We start from the raw sequence: 19007 nt of genomic DNA, 5'->3' as shown, positions 1-19007 counted from the left end.
AAAGCAATGCAAAAAGCAGTTTATAGTCTGGTATTCTAGAAGCCTCCCTGCTTCTAGGCAAGCCAAATGAGTTATCCTTTACTTGATGCAGAAATCTCTGTAGTTTGCAGTATCACTATTTATCAACATGCAGTCAACTCTCTGTGGGGTTCACAGATGCCAGGCTGCCTCGTGCTCACAAGATAGATCACAGGGGCACAGGAGGAGAAAGAAGACAATGAGTGGGGTCAGGGGAGCAAGGAGCCTATAGAGAAGTGCCCAGCGCTCCCTGCTTCCTCTTTCTCTTCCTCTTCTCCCTCCTCTTCTTTCTCCCCTTCCTTCTCCTCCTCCTCCATCTGTCTCTGGAGTATCTGTTGCCTTCTGGTACACCAAACAGTTCACTGTTTCTTATAGTTTATTGGATTCCTCCCAATCACACTAGAATATAAGCTCCAAGAGGGTGGCTTCCAGGGGTTTGTCCCACCTTACAAAATCGTAGTTGGCACATCGTTGGCATTGTGTACATACATACTTGTTGGATGAATGAAGGTCCCTGTGCAATTCACACGGGCTCCTCAGATCTGCCAATGAAGGTGATGTTAGGAGGTACAGAGTGAAGAACCATGTAAGGAATCTGACAGCACTTTTCTGGACACTTTTCATAAATATTCCATTGTGTCTTACCTCCACCATGAAAGGTGGGAGCAATTGCTTTCTTCCTATTGGAAAAGAGTTGGTGTTTGCCCCTCTCATTTGGCTCTCAGAGAGAAGGACTCCACTGAACATATGTTACCAACTTCCCATAAAAAATAGTAATTACCACCTTTGTCACTAGACAAAACTAATTCAAAGCTTCGGTTTGCCTTTTACTAACTGAGGACTCAGGTCATTTCACCGTCCGCATCTCTATTTCCAAGTATGCATTCTCAGACTTCGAGCCTGCTGGGAGAATAACTTAGTAACATTTCCACGCACTTGGGATGCAGTGAATGTCCATCTCACCCCATCTATTCACCCCTCCGACCTTCACATCCCCACAGCAGCCTCCCACGCCCTTCCAACCCTGCTTGTCAATACCGTTCAGTAATAACTGGGGAGAGGAGTGTTCCCCCTGAGAAACCCAGGCTTCGGGTCCATCTCTAATTGTCTTGGGGAGGTTTTGGGCAGGCTGTGCTTTGATAATATATGACCTGGCAGTGAAAAGCCTACTGCCTCATGTTTTACTTTTATTTGCAACGTTCCCCATCAGGCCAGCTTCCCGGTGGCAGTCAGCACGTCTGTCAGAGCTGGCATGGGCTGCAGGGGAGTGTTGCTCTCTCAGCTGCTTTGGCAAAGCCTCACTGAACACTGGGGCCTGAAAGAAATATCAAGCCTTCAGATACCACAGTGCTGTCATTCCCTGCACGAGGGGAGCTAGAGAAGTACAGGGGTGCAGGGCCCAGAGAGCAGCAGCAGACAGCTTGAGGTCACATAGCACCCTGACATCAGAGCTCAAAGTAGATTCTGATAGGGGCCTCCTGTGTCAATGATCAGAAAGCAGGTATGTTCATCTCTAGGCTCAGATGCCCACCTGGCAATCCAAGGAGGATGGATGGAATAAGCATGAAAATCTCTCACCAATGTAGTATAAGAGGTTCAGAATCAAGAGTCAGGATCCTTGACTTTTCATTTTACTGTAGAGTTACTCCCCAGGTTGGGTCTCCTTTTGTCACAGCCCTCTGGATCTCCCTCAGGCCTCTCAGTTGTAAATGGAAGGGTCTAGAATTCCAAGACCCTTCTGGCTCTTCAAGGTGGCTTAAGCCCAGACAACCCGTAAGTTAGCTTGGTTGTCAGAGACCCATCCCCCTGTCCCGGCCAGTCTGCTAACTCTTGCCCACCTCTGTCCTCCAGGCAACAACAGTCTGCTGACCTGTATGGAGGATGGACTTTGGTCCTTCCCAGAGGCCCTGTGTGAGCTCATGTGCCTAGCTCCACCCCCGGTGCCCAACGCAGACCTCCAGACTGCCCGTTGCCGAGAGAACAAGCACAAGGTGGGATCTTTCTGCAAGTACAAGTGCAAACCTGGATACCACGTGCCTGGCTCCTCCCGGAAGTCAAAGAAGTAAGTATGGCTGGAAACATACACTCACAGGTTCTGGGGGGCAAAGAGAGCCAGGTCTGGATATCTGATTACAAGGAAGGACTCATTTATTTGCTAGAGGGAATAGCCACTGTTCGTTACATGCTGCCCTGTGAGAATCTAGAGGGACATTTTTAGGAGCTGCCTACTGGCTGTGTGACCTCAGGCAATTGTCTTCACTTCCCTGGGTCTCTGTTTTTCAACAATAAGATGGGAATGATAATATCAGTTACCACATAGGATGATTGTGAAAAAGAAATGACAATGTGTATATAAATGCAAAGTGCCTGGCTCATAGTAATTGTTCAACAAATGGTGAGTGTTAATTAATATCATCATTGTACTAGCACCCATCAGGACATTCTAGAAGGAAGGGAGAAGACAGGAGCTTGCAGTGCTAGAAATTTATTTTAATCCATATGCAACTGAGAGACTGTCTGAAACTCTTGCTCACCTCAAGTTCTGTGAATGAATTTTCTTTAATCCCTACACATGCCCTTTACCAACCAAAAGGACAGGTAGGGGATCAGGAATGGGAAAGGGAAAGGAGGAGCCAGCTGTCTCCAGAGAAACTTGAGTGTTTGGATAGGGCATGAGTCTAGGTGTCTGGTCCTTGAGACATCTCTTCTCTTCTCTCTTCTTTGAAGACGAGCCTTTAAGACTCAGTGTACCCAAGATGGCAGCTGGCAGGAGGCAGCTTGTGTCCCCGTGACTTGTGACCCACCTCCGCCGAAATTCCATGGGCTCTACCAGTGCACAAATGGCTTCCAGTTCAACAGCGAGTGTAGGATCAAGTGTGAAGACAGCGATGCTGCCCAGGTAAGATCCCTTGAACTTTGAGGTCGGTGCTCTGGGCCTGCTCCTGTCTGCTTAACCGAAGACCAGCTGTGTCTCCAGGAGACTCTGCAGATGTGGTGTTACCAATGCAGATGTTAGGAAACTAGGTTCTGGTTATATTTTTTTGCAGTCTCCCTGAGCCTTGTTGGTCCTCTCTGAACACCATATTTTGGCTCAGAGACTCTTGACTTTGCAAAATGTGTAGTGTTAGAACCCTTTTGAAGGAAAGCATGTATGGAATCCCATGGTGTAGAGTCAACCACAGATGAGTAACTCTGATAAGAGTGTCCAGGACAGCCCTGGCCCACTTTCTACCTCCTTGACCTGTGTTTGTTTACCCTGAGGGAAAAGTGTGAGGCTGCTGTGACCTCAAGACATCAGTTGGCTCTGCCATCATGAAGAGAAGGGGAACCAAGCTCAGACTAGAAGTCCAGAGTTGGAGAACACTAGGGAAGAAAGAGAGACAAAGAGGAGATAGCAGGATTGGGATTTTGTCTCCATCCCCTTGTAACTGGGAGGAAGTCTGGCATTCCTCCCACTCCTGCAGGAGGAGTCTGGGACTGAAGTTCTCTTGCTCCTTCTGAGATGGGTGGGGAATCCAGGATGGAGAAGGGGGAAGAAGAGGCCTGCTCACTCCAAAGGAGTGTTGAATGCACTAGCAGTTCCACCCTGATAGAACTGTTTGGGTTGGTACACTGAGCCCTGTATTTCACAGGTGTGCAAGGACCTTCAGCCAACTGGGCCCAGGACTCACCTGCAGGTGGTCCTTACCCACTTTATAGTGCCCCCCCAATGCCAGGCCCTGCCAAACCACCATCCTTAACCCACCGCCCCTCCTGCTCCTCACATACAAACCAAGTCCTACCCATTCTGCCTCCTGAAGCTGTTCTCCCCTGTCCCCAGTGCCACCACCCTAACTCAGGCCACCCTCTATTTCCTGGACCACATGCAGCCTTCTGATCATCTCCCTGCTTTTGCACCCCTACCTCCCTCCACACATTCTCTATGCTTCAGCCTAAGCGATTTGTTCAGAGCGTAAATCTTATCACAACGATTTCCCTGCTTAAACCCCTCATGAACCAGTGACCCCTATCCCCCATAGGAGACCCTCCCAGCTCCTTGGGTTGGATCCAAGGCCTCCCCATCACCAGCGAGACTGCTCTCCCTCAGATCTCTGCATTCTCACTCAAAGAGCTTTTCTCTTACTTTTCCAGCTGCCTCACTCCTAATCCTCCTTCCTTCAGCTCAAACACCCATTCCTCCAGGAGCCCCCTTGTTTATTAAAGGATGATTGGCACATGATGCTATGTTAGTTACAGGTGTACGACATTGTGATTCGATAAGTGTGTGCATCACACTGTGCTTACAACATGTGTAGCAGTCATCTGTCACCCTACAAGGCTGTCACACTACTATAGACATTATTCGTGCTGTACCTCTTGTCCCTGTGACTTACTATTCAGGCCTGGACCTCCTGCTCCCCTTCACCTGTTCTGCCCATCCCCCCCACTCTGGTGACTGTCAGTTCCAGGAACTCTTTCTTGAGATTCCTTCTACTGTTGGGCTCAGTACTCCACCTTGGAATTCCCCATCCGCCCCTCCCCCTGCACTGGCCATACTGCATTCCTGTTCATTTCAGGTGCCCCCCTCCCCAGGCTGTGAAATGCTTGACCACCTCTTTAATCTTCCCTGAGTTTTCAGCACTTGGGACAGGGCAAGGCACCTAATAGGTGCTCAGGAAATGTCAAGCTATGAGAAAGCGCCACAGTGGGCTTCCAGAACAATCTTGTCATTGTGCAAATGAGAAAAACTAATGCTGGGAGAAGTCACTCAACCACTCCAGGTGACACAGATGGGGTCACCTGAATCCGAATCAGAGTCCAGGTCCTCCCAAATGCAGACAGACTGAATCCAATGAGCAGCACTTGAGAATCCTACACAGAGTACACCCACGGATGTCTGCGTACCCAAGTCCTTCCCATCCCTGATGGCCCAGGAAGCAGAAGCCAGTGCTGGAACAAGCAAAGGCCAGAGATTACCTCTGCCTCACACAGGCTGATCAACTTCCCTCTCCCTCCCTTACATAAAACTGTTGCTAACAGTTACCCAAACTGCTGAGCCAAATAATATTCTGGCCATGGTCATGTTATCAAACTGAAACTCAGTCTGCCTGGGGCCTGCCAAGTACCTTTCATGGCCAGTTTGTATTTAAAGGAGAGGAAAATGTAAATTTATCAGACGACTCAAGCAGTTCTGTTTGGCAACTGGAGGAAAGGCTAGATGCGAAGGAGCAGGGTATTGCCTGTCGGTGCAAAGAATGAGGGGACGTGTGCCAGATGGGCTCCTAATACAATTGACGTTTCTAGTTTGTGCCGAAAATGAATTTCCTCTACCCTCAGACCAGGGCCCTGAGAGCCAAATCTAGTATTCACCTCAGATCCCCTCTCGCTGCCTGTAAAGACAGCAGAAACCTACGGCCCAGAGCATCTTGAATTAAACAGCTTGTATGGAGTCGGAATTCTTTGCTTTCCAAACAAGCTCCAGATCCTGGCAGCAAAGGACGGGGACGAGTATAGGGGAGGTTCTTGTTCTCCCTCCCACTCCACTAAAAGCAAATTAACAAATAAGACCTCTGCTTCATTTATGCCTTGGAAGCCACTATGCTGCTGGATCTGGACTCTGAGTTCAAGTCCTGACTTCACCACTTCCTTGTGGGAGGACCCAGACAAGTTGTTTAATCCTTTAAGATTCAGTTTTCTCATGACTCATAGTTTTTCTCAGGATTACATGAGATAATAAAAGTACAGTATGCCTATGAGTACCACCCTGAAATTGTGCAGTGCACAACCTGTGTCACAATACATGGTAGCCTTGGAGAAGACACAGACAATAAATACCTCCCTTTGAGGTTGCTTCTAGTGGAGAGAATCCCTGATGTTCCATGTGGGCTCCTACAGAATCTGGAAACAAAGGCAACATGTTGAAAGTTATCCCTCTGTGGGAGGCTAGCCCCAGAAAGTCAAAGCAAAGAACATCTATCATGCATGAAACCAGAATGTGGTGTGGGGAGATTGGGATGAACCATAGGGAAGCCCAATTTATTGCTCCAATAAACCCATAGAATATATAGACTCTCTAGTCTAGCAATGCCTGGTAGAACTTTCTGCTGTCATGAAAATGTCCCTATCCATGCTTTGCTGTATGGTGGCCACTGGTCACATCTGGCTATGGAGTACTTGAAACATGGCCAGAGTGACTGAGCAACTAAATTTTATACTTTATTTAATTGTAAATGGTTCAAACTTAAATGCAAACAGCCACACTAACATACTAGCTACCATATTGGACAGTTCAGCTCTCAAATTTATAGCATTATTATTCCTGTAAACCACGACAGAGAACCTTGGTAATACCAGCTTTTATAACTGTTTCCAGGATGCCAGACCGGTACCCCAGACTTTCACTCATTTTGACAACTCACAACAAACATTTGAACAAGAAACATCATCCCCTCCTTCCAATGAGGAAAGAAGGCTAGGAGGCTAAGGTCTTGCCCACAGATACGAGTGAGTGGGCGGTGTTGACGGGCCCACGGCCCCGTTCTTCCCACTACCCCCGAACATTTGCAGGGCAGGCTGGTGGCAGAGGGCAGGAACTCCATCCCCAGACAGCTGGGGAGAAGTGCTAATTGTCTCAACATTTAATCCGGCTCAGATATTTCTGAGTTGTCCGAGGTGTGAACTCAGGCCTGGTTCTGCAGGAGAAGCACTGGGGAATTTGCAGGCGATCAGGGGAGCAGGGATGGAGTCTGTGGGAGATGCCTGCACAGGCAGAGGAGGAAGAGACTAAAGGTGCTTGTGGACAGAGGGATGCTCTTAACGGGGCTTTCAGTAGCTCAGGAGGAGCAAGACTGGAAGAGTGGGAGCAGAATCACTGATGCACCCAGTTCATCACATGGATCACAGCGGTGGCTGGGAAAGCCTTTCTGCCACTAGTGATGTGCGTCTGGCTCATGCCTTTAGGGCTCTGTTGTGGATAAGCACAGCTCCTGCACATACAATGCCTTTCCAAGCAGGGGCGGCTTTTCCGTTCAGCATGTGAAATGCTTGCCTAGGCACTCCAGGTCTCCTAGAGGAAATTAGAAACTTCACAGCAGGTGGCCAAGACCTAGGAGATCCCCCACGGCAACCAACTTCTTTTATAGATGGGACCACTGGAGCCCAGAGAGGGAAAGGGACTTGCTTCAAGTCACACAGCAAGGCACTAGCAGAGTCAGATCTTAAAGTCTCTGAACTCCTGACCATGTTACCGCACACCATATTTTCTGCTCATCCTTTCCCCTACACATGTAGCTATTATCCTAGTACCTTATGTGAAAGATGCAAAGTGCATATAAGGGCACTCACTGCCTGGGAATGGAGGCAAGTAATTAATAGCAGAGATTTATTGAGCATTTATTACTTGCCAGTCCCTGGGTTGAATGTTCTACACAGAACACTTTATTGAAGCCCCACAGCATCCGTCTGGGATTACTCCCCCATTTTGTAGATGAGGAAGCTGAGGTTCCTAAGGTAAGGTGGCTCGTCCCTTGTTATGTAGCTTAGTGGCAGAACTGAGATTCCTGTCATTAGGTCAGACTGTCCCAAGGCTTTAGCTCTTTATGTTCTGTGTACAGTCTGGTTCTGTCCTTCTCTGAGGCTGCCACATGTCTCTGCCATTATTTTGCCTATTCCCATTTCTGCTAATGAGAAGTCTAATTCAGTCTCCAGCACTTTGGGGCTAGGGAGAGTTTGAGAGAGCCACATGTGCTTTTGTGCAGATAGATTCACAGGCACAGAGAGGCAAGAGGGAGGCTGAGGGATACTCAGCCCTCTTGGAAAAGATTTCACTTTAGCATTCAAAATCGTGCATTCAGAGCCAAGCAGGCTTCTTGCCCAGTGGTCTCTGGTTCTGTCAGAGGGTATTCTCAGTATCTGGTCTTCCATGGTCACAACAGACTTAACATCAAGGGTCAGTTCTGAGGCTCTGTCCTAGCTCTCTGTCATCTAAGAGAGCTGCAAGCGCTGAGCGCACCAAGATCTAGTCCTAAAGGCGAATGTGGGAATCCAGAAAGGCTCTGGGAAGTCTGCTCTGCAGGGGGCATACGAAAGGCAAAGATGTGGAGGTGGGAAGCAAGAGGAACTTGAGACTAGAAGGAAAGATAGGTGCATAGTGAGGGATGGGGCTAGACTTGTCATCTGGGCTGCGCTCGGGAGGCCCTGGAGTGCCGGCCCATAAGTATGCCTTGTTTGGGAGTCTAAGGTGTCTTAGCAGAAGGTTACCATCTTTTTTTTTTTGAAGCATATGTAGCCAGCAGCAGAAAGTGCCCCATGAAGTGGGCAGGAGGTAGAGAGGCTGGAGGCAGCAAGACCAGTGCCTTTAGGTCTCCACCTTCCATGGTGATTTCTCTGTGGCGAAATTCCCTGAGCAGATTCCAGCTAGTTCGAATACGTTCTCTGCTGCAAACCGAGGTCCCCAGCCAATTCTGGCCCATGTAGTGCTGAGGTCTGCAGCCCTTCAGGGGCTGGAGGCCAAATGCATCATAGGCCCAGGCCAAGGCTCCAGGAAATTGGGGTCAATTCCCTACTCCCCTGAGGGCCCAGCAGAATCATGGGGCCTGGGGCCTGGGGCTCCGGGAGGGAGAGTCGGTTCTCTGAAGCCAGATGAAGCGGCCTAAACTTTCCCTGAGCTCACACAGAATATCTGGGGGTGGGCTCTGCACGTCATCCCGAAGCTGCATTCTTGGGACAGGCCACCCTTCTCCCACGGCCACAGAAGTTCTCACTGCATTTGGAAAGGCCCATGAGAGGCCTGGCGAGGGTCCCCTGCCCCCCTTTCTCTTCTGAATCCTGCCTCCCTGCAGCTGTTTTCTCAAACACGGTAGCCTCAACATGCATCAGCTTTTTGAATGAGCTTATTCATTTCCTCATACATGCACTCATTCACTTATTCCCACATTCACCCATTTCTTCATTTGCTCACTTATGCATTTATTTCCTCACCCACACATTCATTTATGGTCTTGCTTATTAAACAGATTCATTCCATAAATCTACCGATTCACCACATCTTTACTTTTGTTCAACAGATAGTTCTTTTTCTTTTTAAGAGAGAGAGCGAGCACACATGAGCTAGGGAGAGGGGCAGAGGGCAGAGGCAGAGAGAATCCTAAGCAGGCTCCATGCTGAGCACAGGAGCCCAACTCAGGGCTTGATCCCACGACCCTGGGATCTGACCTGAGCCAAAATCAAGAGTAAGATGCTTAACTGACTGAGCCACCCAGGTGCCCCTAAACAGATTGTTCTTGAATGAGGAAAGATATCTACTGAGTGATGAATGAATGGACCAAGTTGTCAGGACCTACTAGAAGTTGTAGAAAGGCTCTGAGGATGCAGGGATGAGTGGGGAACTGTCTTGGGCCTGGAGGAGTTGATCATTGGGGTGGGAACAGATGATAAAGAGGCAGTGCATGTCAGAGACTTTGAGGTAGTACACTCTGCAGAGTCGGAGCAGCATTAGGACACAGTACTTGGTGCCAGACAAGGTGCTGGGGTGGAGAGGGAAACAAAGCAACCAGAAGGCCCAGGAATGCAGAGGCTTGGCACCGTGAAATAGCTACGGTGCATTTGAGAATGCAGGGGATTTAAACTAAAGTTCAAGGCTGGTGGTGGTGCTGTAGGGAGCAAGGACATGGAGAATTAGCCAAGGTTAAGGCTGTCAGGGCTCTGGAGACCAGACATGGGAGTCTGAATGGCGGCTGAAGGGCACAGGAACCATTGCATAGGCTTTCGTGCTGGTGGAGCACCATCAGCTCCTCTGGCCTCATATAGAGCATCTCTTCTTATCCAAAGCTTGAAAGAGGGAGAGAATAGGGGCACCTGCGTGGCTCAGTCAGTTAATCATCTGACTCTTGACTTTGGCTCAGGTCATGATCTCACGGTTCGTGGCATCGAGCCCTGTGTCTGTCTCCAGGCTCACAGCAGAAAGCCTGCTTGGGAATCTCTCTCTCCCTCTCTTTCTGCCTCTCCCCAATTCTTGCCTGCTCAGTTGCTCTCTTAAAATAAATAAGTAAACATTTTTAAAAGAAAGGGAGAGAATATGCAGCTTATTCTCAGATGGAAGGACCCCCATCCAGAAACCACCCACGGTTCTCCATTCTCCAGGGACAGAGTCCAAACTCCATAATCTGACATGGAAGGCCACACCTTGCGTCTGCCCCACCGGCTCCACCACCCTTGGCTCACAGGATGAGAAACCTTGGGAAGCTCCCTGCTGCTCACTGTACCTCCTTGCATTTGCACATGCCCTTTGGCCTTCCAGAAAAGTCTTTCCATCCCTGTTCTGCCTGAGACTCTATGAATCCTTGAAAACTTTCCGTATATCACCTCCTCTCCAGGACCTTCCCTGCTTGCCCCTCACAATCAAAATTACTCTCCCTCTGTGCTCACAGCACTGTGACCAAGCACAGTTGCATGGATGTGACTATCTTTCTCACTGGGGCAGACACTGGCCACTTCACTTTCCCACAGAGCTGGGCACAGTCAGGGCACTAAGAAATGGTCTTTGGCTTCAGGAGGAAGTTCTGAAATTTCTACAGAGCAGGACCTCCCATTAGACACCCAGACGTTGAAAGGGGGCTCAGAGAAAGGATGACGTCCGCAAACTGCAGTAGACTACCGCCTCGCACAGGGTTGAGAAACTGTGTTGTGCCTATTTTAAAGAGTTGAGGGGAGGGCACAGATAGAAGCATCACCACACTATCCTCTTGGTGCCATTATTGCTGGAATGCAATGGAATGTAGCAAAAGGGAAGAAAGGGGAAGCAAAGGAGAGGAAGGCAATGTCCTTGAAGAAAAGTTCTCGCCTGACGAGTTAGCATGTGGCAAAGCCCTGACATGGGGTATTTCCTTACTTGCTGAGAGTAAAGAAGCTTTGCTGCACTGCTGCCTTCTCACAAACACCCCTAGGACCCATGTGCTTACTTGCTGTATGAGTTGGGGTGCATTTGGTCCCCTACCTTCTCACTTAAAAAAAATCAACACATAAAACAAATCCCTCTGACAAATCTCTGAAAGAGCTTGAAGCTAGGATACAGGAAACCTGGGAGTCAGGCTCTCTGGGGAGCTTTGAGCAAGCTTCTTTCTGCATGGAGTCCTCAGTTTCCCCACCTGTGAAATGGAGATATGAACAGTGCCTGTCATTTAGGGCGATGGAGTTTTCACCATGGTTCAGAAACTGGTTGTGGAACACGTCCAGGGCTCTGGGGAGATGAGGAGCAGTTTCCTTGTTTGTGTTGAGGGGCTTATGATGTTGAGGGTGGTCGTCCCTGTTGGCCACCCTGACTGTTCTTCTGCGGTATTCAGGGACGCGGGAGCAACATCATCCACTGCCGGAAAGACGGCACCTGGAGCGGTTCGTTCCACGTCTGCCAGGAGATGCAAGGCCAGTGCTCGGCCCCAGACCAGCTCAACAGCAACCTCAAACTGCAGTGCCCGGATGGCTACAGCATCGGTATGGAGTGTGTGTGACCTGTGCGAGTGGGAGGGGCGGGCCTTTCTGGCAACGTGGGGCTGGTGCCTCACTGGGTGACTGGGCACCTCTAGCTCGTGAGGTCCTGTAAGGGCGCAACAAAGGTGAGAGGGACCAGGTCCTTGCTCCCAGAAAGAGTAAAGGACACAAACATTAGAGACTAACAGCTGTGGGTGAGTGTAGAGTCCTCCGGGAGGGAGCTGACCATGGCATCCTGGGCCATGGGGCTCTCAGAGGAAGGGATACCTACGTAGAGATTTGCAAGAGCTTGATGGGTAGGAAATGGCATTCCAGACAGAAGGAACCGTGTGACAAAGGGAAGGAAATGTGGAAGCACACATCCCATTTGGGAAAACAATAGTGGTCCCGTGTAGCTGCCTTTGTAAATCTGAAATTTTGTGTAATCCTCAGTATTCACAAGCTCCTACTATGGACCAGGCCCATTAAGCGCTCCATAGAGGCACTGTATCTTTTTTTTTTTTAAGTAGTTTATTGTCAAATTAGTTTCCATACAACACCCAGTGCTCTTCCCCACAAGTGCCCTCCTCCATCACCACCACCTCTTTTCCCCCCTCCCCTTCAACCCTCAGTTCGTTTTCAGTATTTGTCTCTCAAGTTTTGCGTCCCTCTCTCTCCCCAACTCTCTTTCCCTCTCCCTCTCCCCCTGGTCCTCCATTAGGTTTCTCCTGTTCTCCTGTTAGACCTGTGAAGAGGCACCATATCTTATCTGCTCAGTGATCTTTACCATATGAGGAAGCTGGGACTTGAAAGGAGAACAGAACGTGCCCTGAATCCAGAGGGCTGTCCCTGAATCCAGAAGCCTAGGTTCTCTCTGTAGCATCCCAGCTGCCTCCAATTGAGAGGATAAATAGCATTTTCAGAATACGACCTGCATGGTGATAGGCTCGCTCACAGAGATGACCTGGTGGAATTTGCCTGCTGGAAACCAGGTGCCTGGACGGATGCATTAATCACAGGCTACAAGGCTTTCTGGGGGAACTGGGCATGCGTGGAGTCTGACCTCAGTTGAGGGCGGTGATGCTGACCCCTTGGACTGATTCCCTAATTGACCATGATGAAAAGCCCAGGGAATTGGATGTTCTTTCTCGTGGCCAGTGTGATTTATGGGATAATCACCAGGGATGTCTGCAGCAGGAAAGGTTATCCTGCATGCACTCACTCCCAGTCACACAGAGCCAACAAGTTCTGCACCCAGCACAAAGGGAGCTGTCATTTCTTACCCGGAAGTGGGGGCTATGGTGGGAGAAGGGAGGTGTGTAGGGCCCGACTACCTCCTTTCAAAGATGGAAACACAGAGCCAGAGAGCGCATGTAAGTTTCTTCACCTAAATGTAGAGTAGGGACCAGCATTCCTGCATTTAGCCCAGAGCACTTGGTGAGGAAACCTTTGAGTGCTTGGTTGCTCTTTCTGATGATTCTAAAGGTGCTGTAAGTTTCCACAGAGACACCAAACCAAAAGACCCTCACCAGGATGTCTGCAGAGAGGTGGCATCTTGTGGGGTCTGCCAGTATAGACATTCAAGAGGCTTGGGGCAACAGGGGTAGCAATGGTCAGTGCCATTGGCTGCTCCCCCCTGAAGCCAATCCTTTCTTCTCTCCATCCTGATCTGATGGGTGTGCATGGTTCTGGACACATACATGTCTGTGATGGGGTGTCACCCCCCAACTCAGCAAATAAAAGTGAATATTCAGTCATACTCAGGACTGGTATTCAGTAGCCCAGGGAGGAAAACTTTTGATTCATTGACATTTATTAAAAAAAAAAAAACTTCTAGGAGCACCTAGGAGCAGTTGGTTAAGCGTCCAACTTTGGCCCATGATCTTGCAGTCCATGAGTTCAAGCCTTGTGTTCGGCTCTGTGGTGACAGCTGAGAGCCTGGAGCCTGCTTTGGATTCTGAGTCTCCCTCCCTCTCTCTCTCTCTCTGCCCATCCCCTGCCCGTGCTCTGTCTCTGTCTCTCTCAAAAATAAATAAACATTAAAAAAACTTATAAAAACCGACTTCCTACATGTCTACATCCATTGATACATTCAAATATATTCACACATGCAAAAATAAACACAAGCACAAATGTTTAATGACCGTAGACCCGAGCACATACATCATAAACTCATGCTTGGCATGTACACATTAGCCAGATAAGTGAATCAGCTCCTCACCTACACACACACACACACACACACACACACACAGCTACACATAGGATGTACACACCTGTGGCATGTAATTACACACACATCACAAGCAAGACACATCTTATGCTCTGAAACATATTAAATACACAGGAAGATGTGCAAAAGGCAAACATAACTCACACATGTACACAGACACATCCTCTGCACATACACTGCATTCATATGTCACGAGCACACACCACCTGGCTCTCTGCTCATCTAGCTAGAGGTAGGCAGAGGTGCTGCAGTTCTATTTTTTTGCCCACTGAGCTTTTTTGTGGTTAAGCAGAAAGGGAAAGAAGTCCTTATGACACAAGAGCCTGAATGTCCTTCCCTTCCCAGTACCAGTGTCTCCATTGTCATGGTGATGCCCCTTTAAGGAGTATGCTGCTCCAGGGTGGCTGGGGGCTTTTGGGGAGCTAAGAGAGAAAAAGTGGTGTGGGACACTGGGAGACAATAATTGGCAAGGCGGGGAACCTCCAGGTCCCTGCCCTTCCTCAGCTGCAAAGGCCCCCACATCAGATTCCCAGGCTAAGCCCCACTCTGGGGAGAGCCAAGCTCACTGATGAGGGGATTTGATCACCCCTTGTAATCAGGAGTGAGGTGTGTGTCCCTTCCTGGGGGCTGAGACACTGGAACCACCCAGAGCAGCCCTGCTGGACCCTCCCTCCCACACAGCACAGGCAGGCTTCTGTGGCAGCTTGGCAGGGGCCTGGTGAGATCACCCTTGGTAAGGGTGCCAGTTTGGCTCATATATCACAACACAGCAGCCTGGTCCTAAAGCCCCAGTGCTATGGCGAGGGGAGGGGGCACAGGGGAGGGAGCCGCAGAGAAGGGGAAGGGAGTGATGGCCTCCTGTCTTGACCATATTTTCCCCTTCTTTCCCTTCTTGGCATGATAGCCTTTGTCTTTCCCTCGGAGGCTCCCTCTTGCTTTCTCACAAGAGGACTTTATCAGCACAACCTCACATCTTCCTTGCTCCCTAGAAGCTCCTTTAGAATGTGAACTCATGACAAATACACAGCCCTGAGTTTCCAGCTGCTTAGTGACTTGTCCCCTTATTCCCATCGCTCATCTTTTTGGTACTTTTGCATCCCCTCCCCATTTCTTTTCTCTCTTCTACCTTCCTTTCTCTTTCCTCTCTTGGGCTTCGCTGTATCCGTCATCGGGCTTGGAAGGCAGAGGGATGTGGGTTTTAATCCCTGGGCATCTAACCACCTGCTCCATACCCTGAGCTCTGTGCACTGGTCTAACCTGAGACTTGGGTGTGATGATAACCCATTGCATGGGCTAGTTATTCAGAGGACAAGTGACCTGTGAAAACCACCTGCCTGGCCAGGAATCTGCCCCTGCTTCTGGCCTCAGTGTCCCCATGTTTAAAGTGACGAGGTTGTAAACACTGTCCTAGACCTGCTGTCACCCCCTTTTCAGTCCTTGTGAGTCTCTTGGACTGAAGAGGACTACAAGATGGCAATAAAAAGGGCACGTAGATAAACTATGTATACATATCAAAGTATATGTTTGTGTATGGGGGGGGTCACACACACACACACACACACACACATCTGGAAGGGAGCCTATAGAATGGCTAACAGAATAGAATTGGGTCTCTTGTGATCCACTTAATGATCGAGGGTGGTCCTGGCACTAAGCCCTTGGTCAGATTCTGACATGTCTGTTCTTTTTTCATGTGGATGAGCACTGTTTGAGAGTCATGGAGACACCTCATGGGATAGACTTGATTTTCAGGAGACTCCAGAATGCATGAGGTCAGGGCAGAGAATCAATGCACCAAATTATAGTCAACTTGGCAACTAACTCACAGCTTAATGTCAGCTGTCTTCACCTGTGATGGAGGGTTTCTATGTACCCCCACCCTGTCCCAGTTCATCACCAGTGCCTTCACCAGCTACCTGATTCATTTTGTCATTCCTTTATCCAGGTACCCAGTCTTTTATCCATGCACCCCTCCATCTGTGTACCCACTTCCTCCTTGGTGAGATACCAGAACACCTACTGATCATTCACTCCCTTTGTCATTCACTCACTCACTCAGTTCCTTCCCTGTCTATCCGCTCATTCCACAAATACTTGGTGAGTGCCTACCAGCTGCTCTGCAGAGTGCCAGGCTCTGGGCATGGAATGTGGAGCACAGAGAGGGCTCAGGAGTTTATAGTCTGCAAGGAAGAGAGCCCTCGATACAACAGCACTGAGCCATGTCAAATGCTGGCATGGTGACTGTCAGAGTGTCTGGCCTATCAGGAAACCTGGGAGGGCTTCTTGGAGCAGGTGGCACTTGAGTTGAGATCTGAAGGACAATTAGTAGTATATTAGTTGAAGGAGAGTGTGGAGGGTCTTGAAGGCACAGCTCAGGAGGCACATGTGCAAGCCTGGTGCAAGCAGAAAATGAGGGGTTAAGAGGCTGTGCATTCATGGGCTCATTGTGCACTGGGCTGATGCTTACCAGGTACTAGGCTAGGCTCATGGATGAGCCACCCTCATCCCTGCCCATTGAGGGCATCACTATAACTGTGGAAAGGTAGGCACAGGGAGGGGATAGGGCCAGCACTGAGAGACTCATTATAGCCAACACTACTCTCACTTAGGTGCAAAAATCAGGACAGGCTGCTCGGAGGATTTGAACTGAGCCATGAAGGATTTGACCTTGAGCAGGCACATGGTGGTGACTCAGGAGAAGGGGTGAATAGGAGCAGAGGTATAGGGGTTGTTGTGGAACTCCACTGGAAAACTTGGTGCAATCTGGCTGGACAACCCAAAGTGTGAAGATAGTTAATGGGAGATGAGATTGACCAGGTCATGGGAGCCCGTGAATGCTGGGCAAAGGGGATTGCACTTTGTCCTGCTTGCAGGAACCTTGGAAGAGTTTCAAGCAGAGGAGGGGCACAACCCAGCTGGGCTCAGGGCCAACAAACATGGCGGCGGGTGCAGGCTCGACTGGAGACAAGAGAACAGAGTCCAGGAGATGAGAGGGTGCCCTGCTGGGAGTTCACTTCTTTCTCTGGCCCTCAAGGCCAGGATGGCCCAGTCCAGAGGGACAGAGCCTGCACTCTATGAGAGCAGCCTGTGGACATCAGGCGACTGGGGGCTGAGCTGTGGCCTCATGCTGTTCTTCCCCTCAGGGTCGGAGTGTGTTGCCTCGTGCCTGGACCACAACAGCGAGTCCATCATCCTGCCAGTGAACGTGACTGTTCGTGACATCCCCCACTGGCTGAACCCCACCCGGGTGGAGGTGAGTGACAGAACTGCCCCCCGTGATGAGGGGAGGGCAGTGACCCTATTGGACACTCACAATGCCTGGTCCTGCATTAGTCCTTGTATTTATGTTGAATCATTGACTTGTTGCACCTGTTGTGTGGCTTAGGAACTGCTCATAGTCATTTCTCCAGGTCCCTCTGAAGGAACTTTTACTAACTGCTCCATTGAATCCTGATGACAGCCTATCGTCCCTAGTTTAGAGATGAGGAAACTGAGCCAACAAGGACCACACAGAAAGCAGAGTTAGGTCACAAACCTATGTCTGTCTGACTAGGAAGTCTACTGGTAAAGATGGTACAACCTGGCTTCTCTAGGCAGGTTCTTAGAAGGCCTTCCACATTCCATGGCCTGGATTTCCAGTATCCTTCTCTGCACTTACCTTCTTTGGTGGAAAGTGATAAATGAGTGATACAGGAACTAGTAACACCTACCGTTTATGAAGCACCCACTGTGTTCACACGCCCAGCACTCAGCACACAAGGCTACACCAAAACTGCAGAATCACTGGATGGAGCCGGGGGCCTGGCACTGCCTCCACTGCCTACCTGTGGACACTGAGCTCTCAGGGGTACTAGGGCTCAAACCCAAGCCTGAGTCCAAGTGCAGCCAACGTGGTCCTGGCCAGAAGGCCACGCAGGCGCCTCCCCCTGGCAGCCCCCACTATTGCCCAGGCCCACTTTGGGGCGGCCATGCGCCCTTGCCTGTGTATCACCTGATCCATCGGTGGCCCTAGAGCCAATGTGGGACCCCACTCTTGCACTCCAGGTCACCACGGCTCCCAGGCCTCACGTAGCACCAGTTCTGAGCACTGGCTTACCCTGGAAAATGTGAAGGAGGGAGGCAGAGTGTGTAGGACAATGCTCGGCTGTGTCCCTCTCTGCCAGGCTTTCTGCCCGGGGAGAAGGAAGGCCTTGCTCTCCTGCTGCAGATCTCACTCCGGATAGCCAGGCAGAACCCAATACCGGTGTATGGTTTCTCAAATGAGCTGAGGGCATGATTGTGAGGGCTTACTCAGCAATCAGCCCGTGGAGCTGGCGCTAGATTGGGCCAGCCTGCCCTGCTCCCCTGTGCACCCCAATATTCTCCTTCCTCTTTATCACCTATGGCCTTCTGCCCCATCTCCAACTGTGGTCCCTTTTCCCTGCTTCTGTCTCCACTCTGTTTCTCTCTCCCCTCTGGCAAGACCTCTCTCTCCTTATTCCACTTCACGTCTGCCCATTCTTTCCCCTCCGTCTGCCCCTGACTCCCGCACACACCCAAAACAGCTCTGTTTCCCTAACCTCAAGCTCCTTGTCTGTATTCCTCCCTGAGCATGCCGTTCCCCATCGCTAACCCACAGTCTCCACGTAGATTCTCACCGAATGCCCCAGTGAATGCTGGTATGCTATACAACCAGGGCACACACAGAACCCCCATGTCAGAATCTCAAGGAGCCTGGGTATGCAGTACAGGCCCCTCATTGCACAGATGGAGAAACTGAGGAGCAGATAGGGAGGGGATGAGGCCAGGGTCACAAAGGATGGGAGCTGGGATCGTGCCATTCCATGCCTCCCCTCCCTCTACCCTGCCCTGATGCCACAGACCCAAAGGCAGGGAAGTTACACTCCTCCACAGAGCACACACCAGAGACCTCCCGCATGCCCCACTACCGGAGGTCTTCTCTGTCTAGGATTCAGACCAGTTTCCCCTGGCCCAGCTCCCACTCAGGCCTTTGCTCTGCCCCCTGGGTGAATTCCCACCCTTCCCTCTGTGAGCCCGGGCACTAAAGAGTTCAGTTATAATTCACTGCGAAATAAATCCAGGGATTTGAAAGCCTGCAAGCCCACTCCCCCCTTCCCCAGTTGCCCACCCGCTGCCTGCCTGCCCCAGCCCCCACCCAGTTCCCTGGTCTGCCAGCCTTTATTGATGCCGGCCCACGGAGAGAGCCATAACGAGGTTCAGACCTCCACCAGTCTCCGGAGGCCTCATTATCCAGGAGGAAAAAAATGTGGTAGAAAAAGGGAGGAGGGTGAAGGGCAGAGATTGATGATTTCCA

At 50.2% G+C, this 19007-nt stretch overlaps 1 protein-coding gene across 1 annotated transcript in view; it reads left to right on the top strand.

Moving 5' to 3' along the window:
* The window catches only part of PAPPA (pappalysin 1), a gene marked incomplete at its 5' end in the record, with an annotated part of 251587 nt that overhangs the window by 208166 nt on the left and 24414 nt on the right, over positions 1-19007 (top strand). The window contains 4 exons of the mRNA XM_029919628.1: positions 1870-2080; positions 2746-2917; positions 11337-11484; positions 16837-16946. Of these exons, the coding sequence (XP_029775488.1) occupies positions 1870-2080; positions 2746-2917; positions 11337-11484; positions 16837-16946 (641 nt within the window). The remainder of the gene's footprint in view (positions 1-1869; positions 2081-2745; positions 2918-11336; positions 11485-16836; positions 16947-19007) is intronic.

This window comes from Suricata suricatta, chromosome 13 (genome assembly GCF_006229205.1).
Source record: "Suricata suricatta isolate VVHF042 chromosome 13, meerkat_22Aug2017_6uvM2_HiC, whole genome shotgun sequence".
Taxonomy (NCBI): domain Eukaryota; kingdom Metazoa; phylum Chordata; class Mammalia; order Carnivora; family Herpestidae; genus Suricata; species Suricata suricatta.
The sequence above is the reverse complement of the archived record's forward strand: the minus strand, read 5'-3'. Positions and strand labels throughout refer to the sequence as shown.